At 34.2% G+C, this 14849-nt stretch overlaps 1 protein-coding gene across 1 annotated transcript; it reads right to left on the bottom strand.

The window, feature by feature from the left end:
- Positions 1-1185: 1185 nt before the first annotated feature.
- LOC140166525 (medium-chain acyl-CoA ligase ACSF2, mitochondrial-like) lies at positions 1186-14446 on the bottom strand. Its single transcript, XM_072190011.1, has 11 exons — positions 14303-14446; positions 13516-13604; positions 13001-13071; positions 10884-10988; positions 10343-10491; positions 9508-9562; positions 4245-4331; positions 3809-3861; positions 3415-3472; positions 2997-3065; positions 1186-1637 (listed from the first exon to the last, which is right to left on the bottom strand). Exons 1-11 carry the CDS (start codon positions 14425-14427, stop codon positions 1578-1580), a joined length of 921 nt encoding a protein of 306 aa, XP_072046112.1. The 5' UTR covers positions 14428-14446; the 3' UTR covers positions 1186-1577.
- Between the last annotated feature and the right edge of the window lie 403 nt (positions 14447-14849).

Below are 14849 nucleotides of genomic sequence, written 5' to 3'. Positions count from 1 at the left end.
TGCAAATTTCAGTCTAAGAAATACTTGTTTAGGGTGCTTTTTGTGAGTCCATGGACGCGCCTGATACCCCCTCCCTATAGTGCCAAAGGGGGGGGGGGTATCAGTGCCAAAGGGGGGTTGAAAGACTACATATGAAAGCATAAACAAGAATATGTTTGTTTGGTCTATATTTTTTATAATCTATACCCTTAAAACTAATTAAGCAAGAACACAAATGTGTTTAACTTGCATTGATAAAAATATGAAGCAAATTATTCCTTCATACATTTATATTTGTATTAAAACTTAATCTGTACAAATGCAAGTTGCATGCGAATTTATAACTTGCTATCCACCAGGACATTAATACTAAAAATTCCATATACGATATGCTGGATTTTGTAACAGAAGATCTAGAATGTAAAATAAGTTTAAAATATAGATATCAACAATATACTAATTAAAATGAATACTATTAACTTCCCACTTTAAGTTCTACCCTTAGGCTAAAATCTAGCATAATTTCTAATCATAAATTCTGATTCTAACCTTAAAGACCCATTCAGTGATCCCAGCGCAAGTGTAAAAAAAATTGTTTATAGATTGCGTAAAAGTGAAGGAAGTCATTCAAATTGTCATTTGGTATTTTTGAAATGACAAAGTTGGCAAAAACGAAGAAAGCAGCAGTACTGACGAAGTTGAAGCCCCATTCAAATACATGTAGGTAATTTAGATACTGTCAGTACACGGCTTTTGGCTGAACCACTGGCAGGCAATGTTAGCACATCTATGACAATGACAACGGTACCAATATCTGAATTTTGATGATTTCTACGATCGTCCAGATGAGCAAATCACTGAATGGGCCTTTAACTATAATCTCTAATATAGCTTTTACAGTAATACTTTATCTGGTGATTTCCAACATAGGTATTAGAGGAAATGTTTACAAAACACGTACATCTTAATATAATTTATATGAATGTGATTATAGACTGGTCAATCCATTTTTAGATGTAGATCTAAATCTGAAATATTTAAAATTCACATCTACATGCAGGTATAAAATAATAGATGCATGATTTAAAAATCTAAAAAATGATTGGTCCTCCACTCTCAATCCTTAAATGTATTTTGAATCTGCAAAATGTAGGTGAAAAAATCCACAACAAGATTGTTTAAATTTCAGATTTCATTAACCCCACATCGCCATTGGTGAACATTTTGTTTCTGGGAAATGTCATTAACATAAAACAACACAACGCACTCCTTGTAACTTTTTGAGGTCGTATAATAAGATCGCCAATTCAAGTTTTAAGATAGGCCTGATGATTCGTTTTGTTTCATCGCATAAACTGCATAATAACACTCTGATTGAGTGAGCTGTTTGCGTCCATTCATTTCATTTTGGATTATTCTTTTCAGCGTAAGTTTTACCAAAATAATGCTCTGTGGCATTACCAGCTCTTATTCTTCAATCCTTTCACAAAACTTGCAGAATTTGCATCTGACAAGCAATTGTTTCCATTTTCGTTAGAAGGTTTGTTCACCTCAAGCGCTATCATCTGACCATGCTACTCGATGCATGGTTGTTTCATTTATTCCGTCTTTAGGTTCAGCGTCTTCTGTGCTATCTCAGACATTCTTTTGCGGGAAAACTGGCAAGACAATAAGAAGAAGCGCATAACGTGAGTAGAAAAACAATTGAATATATGAATACAAAAGCCACCTAAGTCCATACTTTGGCCAAATTGAGTTAAGCATGGGAAATTGTTGCTATACATAGGCCTGTCATATGCATGAAAGAACAACTCAAATTCATTCTCTGTGTCTATTGGGCATGTGAAAAATAGCATGTATGAAAGAATCACCCAATTCCATGATTTGAGTCTTGTAACACATTGATTGAAATCCAGTATGTATAAAAGTCCACTTGTAACACATTCATTGCTAGAGAATGACTTTTGAACAAAAAATTGGTTTAATAAAAGAAAGTGTGTGGTTTATATTACATGGCAGAATGCTTATCAACATTATACATACCCGTGTGCTTTATTTTGTATTATCTTACTAGTGGTAATCTCATTCTAACATTGTTGTCTTTGTATATGATTCAAAAACCACCTAAGTCCAAAATTTAAAATGAACCCCACGAAGTCCCTGAAATGCTAATCGTCATACCTAATACAGTTTAATCCACTCATTTGCACGTAAAACTTACCATATTGACCAGGTAAATCTAACTGAAGGAATTAAAATGATACACGGGTTTTTCTCTCAAAATAACTTCGCATGGACTTAGGTGGCTTTTGTATTCATGTATTCAATTGTCTATTTCTATAGCAATTACTGCTCTAACATGAAAAAATGCGTAATCATGGTAATGTGTTAATTTTGTTACCAAGAAGGTTACACATGTAATAAACATGAAGATACATTGTTTCTTTGAAGCGATTTCAATTGTCGACAAACTCTTAATAAAGGTTTCTGACATTAAATTGGCAACTAATATGCTGATATTATCGTTTTAGCCGATAGGCGACTGTCAATACTTAATAAAGAAAGTCATATGGAAGCGCCCATGGTCATGAAGGTGGCACCTTTTGTTCAGATACAGCCCAAATGTGCGGTTGAGTTATCACAATCACACAAGCAGACTTAAGCCGTTTATGTACAGTTATTACCACCCACCCGCATCATTTCAAATACATTAAATATATTCGCTGATCGTTTACCAATTGTGGCAAAACTGCCATGTGTAGGTCCATGTCATGTCGATCTATGTCGTAAGAAAGAAAGAAAGAAAGAAAGAAAGAAAGAAAGAAAGAAAGAAAGAAAGAAAGAAAGTAAGAAAGAAAGAAAGAAAGAAAGAAAGAAAGAAAGAAAGAAAGAAAGAAAGAAAGAAAGAAAGAAAGAAAAAGAAAGAAAGAAAGAAAGAAAGAAAGAAAGAAAGAAAGAAAGAAAGAAAGAAAGAAAGAAAGAAAAAGAAAGAAAGAAAGAGCAATCTCTTCACTTACTTTTCCTGTTTCTGTTGTTGGTAATGTGTCGACAAACAGAACATATTTGGGATTCAGCAGTGAATATACCTGTAGCAAAAAATTATAATATTTTTGTTTCACTTTCACGAATAATTTAAAATGTCGTTCGGGCAGAAAACAGAGAAAAACATGTTGTATGGTTATTGCCAACATCGACCTTACCGAATTGTTCATATCATAATCCTGAAACAAATAGTAACCCCGAGATGAAAACAAACATTCTGGTTTGAAAAATTAAAATAGCCGATTTTCATTTAAAAAAAAATCATACATTGTGGCTTTAAGATGCTGCTTTTCGAGAAATTTCAAATTGCTCAACAAAATTTTGAATAAAATTCTCCTCCTTTCATCAATGAGAAATTGCGAATTTACATACTCATTTTTTTAATTTATTTACCTTTCCTTGGCAGAATGACTTGATTTCCTCCTCAGTGACAGAACTTCCAGGCCTCTTCCTGTTTTTGAATATAATTTTTTTGTCAGAGCTTGAGAACTCTTTGTTGCTCAAAGTAAAACATAAGATAGGAGCAGGAGTTATGTTGTTTAATTAATTTCTATTTACTATGAACATGACAACTAGGGGCCTATTAACTAGGCATATTCATATTTTGTTCATTTATTACGTTTGGTAACATTCTGCTTAAGCTGTAAATTTTTAAGCAACAGTTAATTTATCTTCATAAAACATTCTTCCTTCTTTTCTTTTTTAGATTAATCAACTTTTTACACATTTCTCTCCAAAAAGGTGGCAACTATCGCTTACTCTTAAGTTTTATTATTGTAATACTTACACTATACAAGCACAAACTTCTTCCCCAGTTCTTGAATCAGGGACCCCTGCCACCTGAACAGTATCAAAGAATAACACAGAAGTAATGTCAGCAGCAATTAATGTGATAAGCTGATAATATTATTGTTTAATTATTTTGTAGACTGTTTGAAATATCCACTGAATCCTTTTTTTGCACATTGCACTTCAATAGTACAGGCCCAAATCATCATCATCATCATCAGTCGGCTACAAGCATTCTCCGTCAAACAGCTAGATTGGCAGGGCCCCATATCATTTGTTTGAAATTACTTAACTTGTTACTGAAATCATTCATTATACTTCAGATAATCTTTTAGTACATTATTAAATATTTTAGTTTTATATGCCACTTACAATTTAAAAAAAATTAAGATGTTTACTTAATAAATCATCGATCACAAAGTATACGTACGTACCAACGCTTTGACAATATCGGGATGTTTGTATAAGATTCCTTCTAGCTCCATTGGCGACAGATTACATGCTGCCTTGATGATAATATCCTATCAAATAAGCCAAAGATACAGAACGTTTTAAGTGCCATGCCATGAAATCCAGATGGCGAGATAATTATCTTGCCAAGTCAGCATCTTGTCAGTGTTGTTTTGAAATCATTTTATAACCATTATTTCATTGCACTTGTTCATTCAATCTTTTAATAGCATAGGCCTATAATAATTGTTTTCATTCCACCATAAAGATGATAAAAGGGACAAAAGTCATTTGGACAACATGCAGACATCGACAAAAAAGGCAAGGCAATATGGCCGAATAACATTAGGATTGTTGAAATCAACAGAACTAATGCTCTAGGACAAAGTAAAAAGAGGAACAAAATGATAAAACTATTTTGGGGCAAAATATGATTTTGAACTAGAAACACAAGGACTTAAAGATACCATACATCCAGTGGATGATAAGACCTATACTGAGCCTAACGAAATTGCAAACAATTTAAAGTTTTTTAGCCAATTTTAGAGTTTTTAGCCAGCATTGGACCAACATTAGCTGGAACAATCAAACATCAAGGTAAATATTTTAACCAGTACCTAGCTAATAGTTGTAACTCTACATGTTTTTTCCAACCAACAGATGAAAATGAAATCTTGAAAGTCATCAAAAAACTGGGTAACAGGAAAAGCCCGGGTCATGACCTTGTAAAATCTGACTTAGTAAAAGTGGTTGCAGCTGAGATTGTGTATCCGTTGAAATGAATATTCAATAAGTCACTCTCAGATGGAATTGTGCCAGATACCTTAAAAATAGCATAGGTTGTGTTAATTTATAAGAAAGAATCTCCTGAATCATTGTATATAAATACAGGCCTGTATCTGTGTTGCCTTGTTTTTCCAAGATTCTAGAAAGAATTATACAGATGTTGTACCTTTTTAGATGCCAACGAGATTCTTTACAACAGACAGTATGGGTTTCGCCATAATCATTCAACATATATATATGGCGGTATTGGATTTTATTAAAGATGTAAATAATGCTATTGATGATAATATGTGCACTGCTGGTATATTTATGGATTTATCGAAAGCTTTTTATACCATCAACAATGAAATTTTATTACACAAACTATATCATTATGGTTTTCGTGGTGTATATCATAAATGGTTTGAAAACTACCTGGCAAACAGAAAACAATTTGTATCCTTTAATGGTGCTCAATCATCCTTGTACTTTGTGGAGTGCCACAAGGCACAGTGACATCGCCCCGATATCTTCATAGTAGAAATCGCCATGGTAGGTTGAATCCACAGCCACCCATGACCATTTTATTCGGACCTTATGAGATGCATATTATTAGCGAAGTGACCTGACTAAGGCTACCACAACTTAGACGGGGTAATTGATTTCTCGCTCTGTGAGCAAGCTTGTATACGATATTGCGGTCAATGGTTATACTCTCTCCACTTGAGTGAGTGCCGCTATAGCCTGCTGCGCGCTGTAGTCCATACCATGATACAGGACCAACGCAATATAAAATTGAGAGTTTTGGTCAAATTTTGAGTTCAAAGCGCACGGCCAATTTTCAAAACGCACGCTAACGACTATAATATCTGTTCAACACGTATTTTCAAGTGTATGAGACCACATCTGGTTTCTTGAGAAAAATTCATTTACGGGAGATATTCATCATTTTCTAACTCAGTATCCGAAGATTTTCGTCTGATATCAAAATCGTGCATAGCAATTCACGTGTATCGATCCCGTGTATTCATTTTAATGTCACTGCTGCACCAAATAATTATTAGCCAGGCGATGTCGGTGTGCAAGGGTCTATTCTTGGTCCTCTTCTTTTTATTATATATATGAATGATACATGTAACACATCAACACTTTTCTCACTTATATTGTTTGCTGATGACACAACAGTATGCTATTCTGATAGTAATATACAATAATTATGTGATACTATGAATGGAGAGTTAAAAGAGGTTGTAAATGGGTTCAAATATACCAAACTGTCTTTAAATGCCACCAAGACAAATCTTATGTTCTTTGGAACACCTCATCAGACTAATGACATTACCAATGATTATCAAATATATCTTGATGGATGTAAGTTAACACGTGTATATGATGCAAAATTTCTTGGTATTACTCTAGATCATAACCTCACATGGAGGTCGCATATAAATAGTATATCTAAGACGTCCTGTAAGAATATTGGTTACTGAACAAACTCAAACATTTCTTACCAAAACCCAACATGTACCAGTTGTTCTGTACCCTTATCTTACCATTCTTAACTTACGGTAATATTGTGGGGCAATGCCAATAAAAATATTTTGGATAGACGTGTAAAACATCAAAAAGGGGTCATCTCTAACAGCTCCTATTTGTGTCACCAGTGATGTATCGTTCGAGTCCGGACTCGGACTCGAGTCCGGACTCGAGTCCACTTTATGTTGGACTCGGACTTGGCTTGGACTCGGACACAAAAAGACTCGGCTCGGCTCGGACTCGGACACAAAAGGACTCGGACTCGAAGCCGAGTCCGGTCTGAGTCCAGTCCAATTAAATGCATGTAAAATGTGAAATGATTATCTAAAAATGTCAAAATAGATCTCAAATTTGTTGACTTTACTTAATTTGGCAATCTGTGATCTGTCATATATCCTACATATCCACCAAATTATTTAGATTTATCTGTCACTTGGCAGAATCATATTATTTATATCATTAATGAAATAATTGATAATTAATTAAATGCATAATTTTATTAAATATTTGGACTACAAAAAAATATCTAAGAGTTCTTTCATAGAACTTTCCAATCCATTAAAATTAAACTCTTGAAAGAGAGAAACATGCACACTGGACCCTACATTTCAGCTCCCACTCAGTAAAATGGTTCCCATCCATAGTGGTTTGTGTGTGCCACTCACTGAACATTTATTTGTGTGGGACAATTTTGAAAAGATGTTTAGAATTACAGGTGAATTTCTGTTAGTATTATTATTTATGACAATGATGATAACGATGATGACGTAGGTGATGATGATGATGATGATGATCTTATATTTCTGTAATGTATAATTTCAAATTTTGAATACATTGCAATTCATTTACATGTACATGTATGCTTACTAGTCCCTGGGCGCAAAAGTTTACATGTAGTGTGCCACACACACCCCCACACACAAATTTCCCCACATGACTGCTGTCTGATACAGGTGATCTGATACATACGTTCAGGTATGTATGGGTCTTTGAAGTATTGTGTGTACGGTTGGTTGGTTGGTTGACTTGGATTGAGATGAGTCTTTAAAATGTCAACTGTGTGAGGTGGGGTTTGGTAGGGTGGGTGTGTACAATGTATAGGGAAAGCGGTGTGTGCTATGGTGTAGTGAGTGACCTTTGACCACTGACCTTCTTTTTCTACAATTTTATCATCAAAATGCCATAAAATTATGCGGAATCTTTGACATTTTCATTTTTTCAGTAAATTTGTATTGTAAATTTTCAAATTAGAAACAAAATATAAAATTTTGCTCCATTTTATGGAAATAATGACCCATTTAAAAAAAAAATGTTATACCAAATGACCCCTTCTTTAAAAATGTTATACCCAATTACCCTTTTTCATCTTGTTATACCTTAATTACCCATTTTTGTACAAATAGGCTCCTACTAAGCAATGCCAGTAGGCAGATACAGGTCACATTAACGTTGAATGACCCCCCCCACCTCTGGGCATGGACTCTGACCGAGTCCGGACTCGAGTCCAGACTCGGGTCTTATTTTTGTTGGACTCGGACTTGGCTCGGACTCGGCACCCCCGGACTTGGACTCGAGTCCGGACTCGGACACAAAAGGACTCGGACTTGGCTCGGACTCGGATACTAATGGACTCGGCTCGGCTCGGACTCGGACAAGCTGGACTCGGGTACAAGTCTGTGTGTCACACAAAGCCATTGTTTGAAAAATTTAATATTCTTGATGTGTATCAACTCTATAATAAGGAATTGGGTCTATTTATGTATAAACACCACAAGTGTCTATTACCAAGATCTTTTGATAATATTTTCATCAACATGAAGTCTATCCCTAATTATGATACAAGAGATAAAGATAATTATCGGGCCGAGGTCCATCGACTTAATAATGTTTTGTCACTTGGACCTAGGCTATGGAATAGCTTACCAAAGGAAGTCAAAGAAGCAAATTGCATCTCCAAATTCAAAACTGGTATTATTAGAATCATTAAAGGTGATCACTAACTCTTGATTTTCGCATACTTGTAATGTTTCTGTTACTCTATTGTGCAAGTTACTTGCTACTTATAAAAATTTTAGCATTAATTTGCCTGGTTAATGTATATAAGTGACATTCAAGTTGGGTTCCGTGTTGTCTCGTTTCTGTTTTTACTTATTTTTCTTTCTTGTGTAAATAGTTAAACTTATTATTCAATGTAAATGTGATGCATTGTCTTTCAGGCCTTTGGCTTTGTAATGCATCTACCTCATCACATCATTATTTTCCACATTGCTTATCTCTGTTATGCTGATTATATATGTATTGATGATGATGAAAATAAAATGAATGAATGAATGAATGAATGAATGAATGAGTGAATGAATGAATGAACGAATGAATGAATGAATGAATGAATGAATGAATGAATGAATGAATGAATGAATGATGCGTAAGCCTCTTCCCTTGTTTGTATGATTATATTAGGCTGGCGGGTAAGTATCATTAATTGATCTCGTACACTGGTATGCAATGTGATGTTTGTACTGTTTCCCCTGACTGCTCATATCCATAAGTACCAGACTTGAGTACTGTTTATCAGGGACAGTCTGTGTAGCTCAGTGATAGAGCACTCGCTCGACAAGCGAGAGGTCTGGGGGTTCAAGTCCCCGCACAGGCAGGTATGTCCGGATTTTTTTTACTCTGAAATACCTGCCTATGCATGTCATGTTTCCATTTGTAAATTCATGTTTAAATGTTCTAGTGTGCGATGCGTAATTCTTCTTTCCCCTGTATGCCATACTAATTAAATATTACCACAATTTAGTGGGGCAACGTATTACAAGTGGCCAAAAGGTAATTGAACTGAAGTGTTTTGGTCGACTATGTAATATTAAATCAAATGACTTTGGACTAAGTGTGGTTCTACTCATATATCTAGCACGCATAGAGGAATATTATAAACCAACCAACCTTGATTCGCCCAAGTATCCGAATGTAACCGTCTTCATCCATTTTCGCCAAATCCCTGTATTTTGAATAATCGATGAATTAATTATCCCATAAGGTCAAAAATAATGTAGGGGTGTGAGTTTAATTTGTATCACCTAGGAACCAAGAGAGAACAGTACCAGTACATTGATTGGTCACCCCATGTTAAATAAATAAAAAAAAAAATAAATAAATAAATAAATAAATAAATAAACTGAAAACCTCTCCTTCAGGACAAAGTACCTAAGAATGAGACATGTTAGGCCGCCCTTGCCTACTGATGGCTATGAAACAAGCAGATAGGCGAGGCCTGCTTGTTTTCTTTAGACAAGGGCAATATTCAATGAACGGCTCTTTTCAGATCCACCACCAAACCTTTAAAATTAGCAGATAGGTGAGGTCTGCTTAATTTATGTCGACAAGGGACAGTCTTCAGTGAACGGCAGAGCCACTTCAACCTTTTAAATCAAAAGATAGGCGAGATCTGCTTGTTTTGTGTTGACAAGGGGCAGTATTCAGTGAACGGCTCTTTTCAGAGCCATCAGCAGGCAAGGGGCGGCCTACATGTCTCATTCTTAGGTACTTTTTCCTGTAAAAGTCAGAGCTACTCCTAACGAAAGCTTGACAGTTCTAAACTTGTCCAACGGCGAACCCGCTAAAAAACCACTAATAATTATTATGAATGCCAGTCGTAAAAGCCTATCCCACAATTTGAAAACCTCTCAATAGATTAAAACTTAAACCAACTTAATGGCATGTAGGTTGGAAGAGATCTGGAATATAAACAGACTATAAAGGAAAGACCTTGTTTACACACCCCGTACGCATCCAGCCATTGGCAAGTTTCGTCTCCTTAGTCATCTCATCATTTCCCCAATAATACATGAAGACAGAAAACCCTCGGAAATGAAGTTCTCCTAATGTATTCACTGGTACAATTCTGTCATTGCTATCCACTATCTTCACCTTTGAAAATATGACATAAAAATTAAAGAAAACAAAAACACCCTTGAATCAATCAAAACATTGGTATTTAGAATGTTTTTGTACATTACATGTATAGGATGCTGAAAAGTGCAACTTTTTCTGAAAGCTTCTGAAAGCATCAATTTTGGAAAATGTGATTATTTTTGGCCAAACCAATAAGATTTTGAGAAGAAAGAACTTTGAGAGGGTAGGAATATGATTTCTTAATTCACAGGTTTTTAAATTTTTCAAATCAACGAAACTTATGTTACGTTATGCAAAGAAATATTTTGTAATTTTAGGGGGGAGTTATTTCTTTTGAACTATTCTGCCACGCGACAATTTGATAGCTCTCTGTCGTAGGTTTACCGATTGGTTGTGGAAGCACCTACCTCATTTCCTGCAGTGGGAAACACTGAAGCATTTTCTATGACATGCGGCGGGTCTAGAGGATGGCTAAAATGAGTCCCCAACATTTCTGTCATCCCAAAACAACTCTTAACAACAATGAAGTAAAAACAGAATACAAAATTAGAAAAAACGACAACAGACAGAACTAGAAAAAGTGCAAGAAAATATAACATATCATGAAAGTTCATCTGTGTTGGTAATCAAATAAATGAAGAATTGAACGTTTGTTCACAACACATAAAGTTGCTCACCTGAAATTGTCGGTTGTTAAGACTACAATAAGGACGGGGGCGCTACAACTTCTGTAAAAACTTAATTCCAAAAAAGATTTGTTTACGGTGAAATTCAGTACAAATATTTATACTATGTATACAGGCACGGCAAACCTGAGATCGCAAACATGGCCAAGGGCATAATACAATCCATGTCTTTTAGAATGCCCATGGTACCTTGTTCCAATCTTGACATGCTTGAGTAAAGAACCCAGCAAACACAAAACGTTTTCGACATCATTCGCAAAAGGTTATAAAAGGTTGTCAGAAAACGTTTAAATGTCGGGTTATATAAAGGGCATATTAAGAGTATAAAACGTTTTAATTAACTTAAAAAACATTTTTTGATAATCCACTGCTCAGCAAACAAAAATGTTTTACAGAAAACGTTTAAATGTCGGGTTATATAAAGGGTATAAAAACGTTTTAATAACATTCCAAAAACATTCTTGAAAACTTGATACAAAACATTCTAAACAGAATGTTATTTTGGGAGTTGAACAAATATTTTGCGAAAAATGTTTGCCCAAAATATTTTCAATAACGTTTTGAAAACGTTTTCATGACCTTTGTATAACCCGACATTTAAATGTTATTAAAAGGTTTTGAAAAAACCATTTTAAGAACATTTCTGTGTTTGCTGGGTTCAAATATTTTAACATAATGTTATTTAAGTATTGACACAATATTTGAGAAAAATGTTTGTAAAAATAGTTTACAATAACATTTTTTGAAAACATTTAAAAATATTGTTGTAGTGTGTTTTCATACAAAAACGTTTTAAAACGTTATCACGACCTTTATATACCCGACATTTTAATGTTATTAAAACGTTTTTACCTAAACCAAAAGTCAAACTATAACTTATTTAAAACGTTTTTAAAACGTTTTTGTGTTTGCTGGGAAGTTACCGTTTTCTCTTTTATTTTTCATAATTATTTTCAAAACTTGGTTCTCACACTTTCCTTCTGTTTGTTATAAATGTTGAGCATACTTTATTCAGATTCAGACAAAAATAGGGATAAAAAGATATCATCTCAATGGAATTTACAAGTTTCTGTTAGTCGTAGTCATATAATTAATTTGATGTCCCAGCAAACACAAAAACGTTTTAAAAACGTTTAAATAAGTTATACTTTGGCTTTTGGTTTAGGTAAAAACCTTTTAATAACATTAAAATGTCGGGTTATATAAAGGCCATGATAACGTTTTAAAACGTTTTGTATGAAAACACACTACAACAATATTTTTAAATGTTTTCAAAAAATTTTGTTGTAAACTATTTTTGCAAACATGTTTGCCAAATATTGTGTCAATACTAAAATAACATTATGTTAAAACATTTGAACCCAGCAAACACAGAAATGTTCTTAAAATGGTTTTTTCAAAACCTTTTAATAACATTTAAATGTCGGGTTATATAAAGGTCATGAAAATGTTTTTAAAACGTTATTGAAAATATTTTGTGCAAACATTTTTCGCAAAATATTTTTTCAACCCCAAAATAACATTCTGTTTAGAATGTTTTGTACCAAGTTTTCAAGAATGTTTTTGGAATGTTATTAAAACGTTTTTATACCCTTTATATAACCCAACATTTAAACGTTTTCTGTAAAACATTTTTGTTTGCTGAGCAGTAGATTATCAAAAAATGTTGTTTAAGGTTATGAAAACTTTTCATACTCTTAATATACCCTTTATATAACCCGACATTTAAACGTTTTCTGACAACCTTTTATAACCTTTTGCGAATTATGTCGAAAACGTTTTGTGTTTGCTGGGGTATTCGCTTACAGTATAGTTCTTATAGGCTTTCTGTCACATACCGTCACATATTTGGTTAATTTGGTCACTTTGTGGCGCAACACTGGTGGTACTACACTACCACTGAGACAAGCTGAAATCAAATGGAAATGCTTGCTTTCTTAACCAATAATCTTCTTAATTGTGCATGCAATTTGGTAAAATAAGTTTATTTCAACAGTTCTTACAAGAAACTTTACCCGAATTTTCTTAATTAATGCTCCTCTGAAATAATTATTTGTACTTTGTAACTTGAAGCGTCAACGTTGGCTGCAAATATCGTAAATAAGCGTAAGTAAAGTTAGTTGCGATCCTATATTCTAATATATGTTAAAAGTTTACATTGACTTCCTCTTTTTGAGATATATTAAATTAAATTGGGATGGGAGATCCTCCATTTTAGCCAAGAAACCTCGCTCCGTCTATGAGTATAAGTAATATAAACTTAATGTAAACGTAACGACTGATCAAAAAAGTTAGTTTTTTAGTGCAGTTTTAGGGCTAGGCCCTACTGATTTAGTGTTGTAGATGATTCTACCTGATCTCAGTGCAATATTACATGTGTCTTCTTCAGGTAGGTCGACGAGGTCACTGATATGATGAATAAAGAAGAACCCATCGGTTACTCTGTAATATGAAAATAACAATGGCTACATTTTAAAACTGTTTAGGCGGGATCACATTTTAAAGGCCTACAGCATTAATTAGCGCAACACTCATGAATCATGTTCATGTCGACGATTAATTGTTGTACATTGCATAATATAAACCCCAATTAAGGATTAATAGGTTAGGACTACTAAAATCGATTTAACAAAATAGCATTACTCAATACTCATAACTTACTATGAAATGTTGATTATGTACATTGCAGGCCTGCCTATATATTTTGGTATATAGTTTCATCAGCTCGTAATAGGCGGGAAATGTTAGGCTTTTACCACTACGCCGAAAAGTAGACAAACGTTAAGAGTGCTATAATTGACCTGTCTGGTCTTTTATTTTGTGTGTTAAAGAAAGTAGGCAAAGTATATGACTTGAATTAATAATTCGTGATGCTTCTGACAAGGAAATTCACAAAATTAGATATTTTGATATTAATCCGCGAAGTTATAAGGCCCGTCGATTTCGAGCTGATCAAAGTATGGTATGTTCATCAAACCCTGGCCAGAGTACGTACCCTTATTCCTACTATGTTGAACGAAAAAAGTGTACTAAAGCACTTCACTTACTGTTCATTCCTGTAGTGCCTTACATCAAACACTGGATACAATAGGATCCACTTAGTATTTTGAATATAAAATGTACTAAAGCCCTTCACTTACTGTTCATCCTGTAGCGCCTTAGCCATTGTATGCACATCAAACACTGGATATAGTACGACAGTTGTACAACCTCTAACTAGTGGCAAAAATGTACTAACGTAACACCCAGATCCAGCAAACGTCATTGTAGTTGCAAATCGCGTGGTATCCTATGCAAAGAAATTGATTTGTGAAATAGTTTGCATATTTATAATGAAACTAATGTCATAAGAAATGAAATTGTAACATTCAATTCAATCTATTACATACATTGGATAATCATGATGCAGTCATGTCTACAGTAGAATTCACCACGACCTTTGCAGGACTTAAACCCCATTAAAAGCTATTAAACCAAGATAACACTCATTGAAAACAGCTCAACTGATTAAATCAGATCTTCTCTGGTTGTGCACATGTGTCTGTTTTACATGTGCGGTATCGCAATGAGATGGTATTATAGTTTCAGTTGGGTAACCAATTAAAAAGGAAACGCAAGGTAACAATGGTATGTGGGCCTTTGTTCACGAAATGAGACAATACTCTGCTTATTGTTAACCAACATTCT

This window comes from Amphiura filiformis, chromosome 1, assembly GCF_039555335.1.
Source record: "Amphiura filiformis chromosome 1, Afil_fr2py, whole genome shotgun sequence".
NCBI classification, from domain to species: domain Eukaryota; kingdom Metazoa; phylum Echinodermata; class Ophiuroidea; order Amphilepidida; family Amphiuridae; genus Amphiura; species Amphiura filiformis.
This window is presented reverse-complemented; position numbering and strand designations above follow the sequence as displayed.

Bases quoted from the DNA above. Each gene is read 5' to 3' on its own strand.
- LOC140166525 (XM_072190011.1), bottom strand. From the start codon at position 14,427: ATGACGTTTGCTGGATCTGGGTGTTACGTTAGTACATTTTTGCCACTA. The intron at 10,989-13,000 runs GTATGTGACAGA...ATTGTTGTTAAG, and splicing joins AATTAACCAAATATGTGACG to AGTTGTTTTGGGATGACAGA. The intron at 10,492-10,883 runs GTAGGTGCTTCC...ATATTTTCAAAG, and splicing joins TTCCCACTGCAGGAAATGAG to GTGAAGATAGTGGATAGCAA.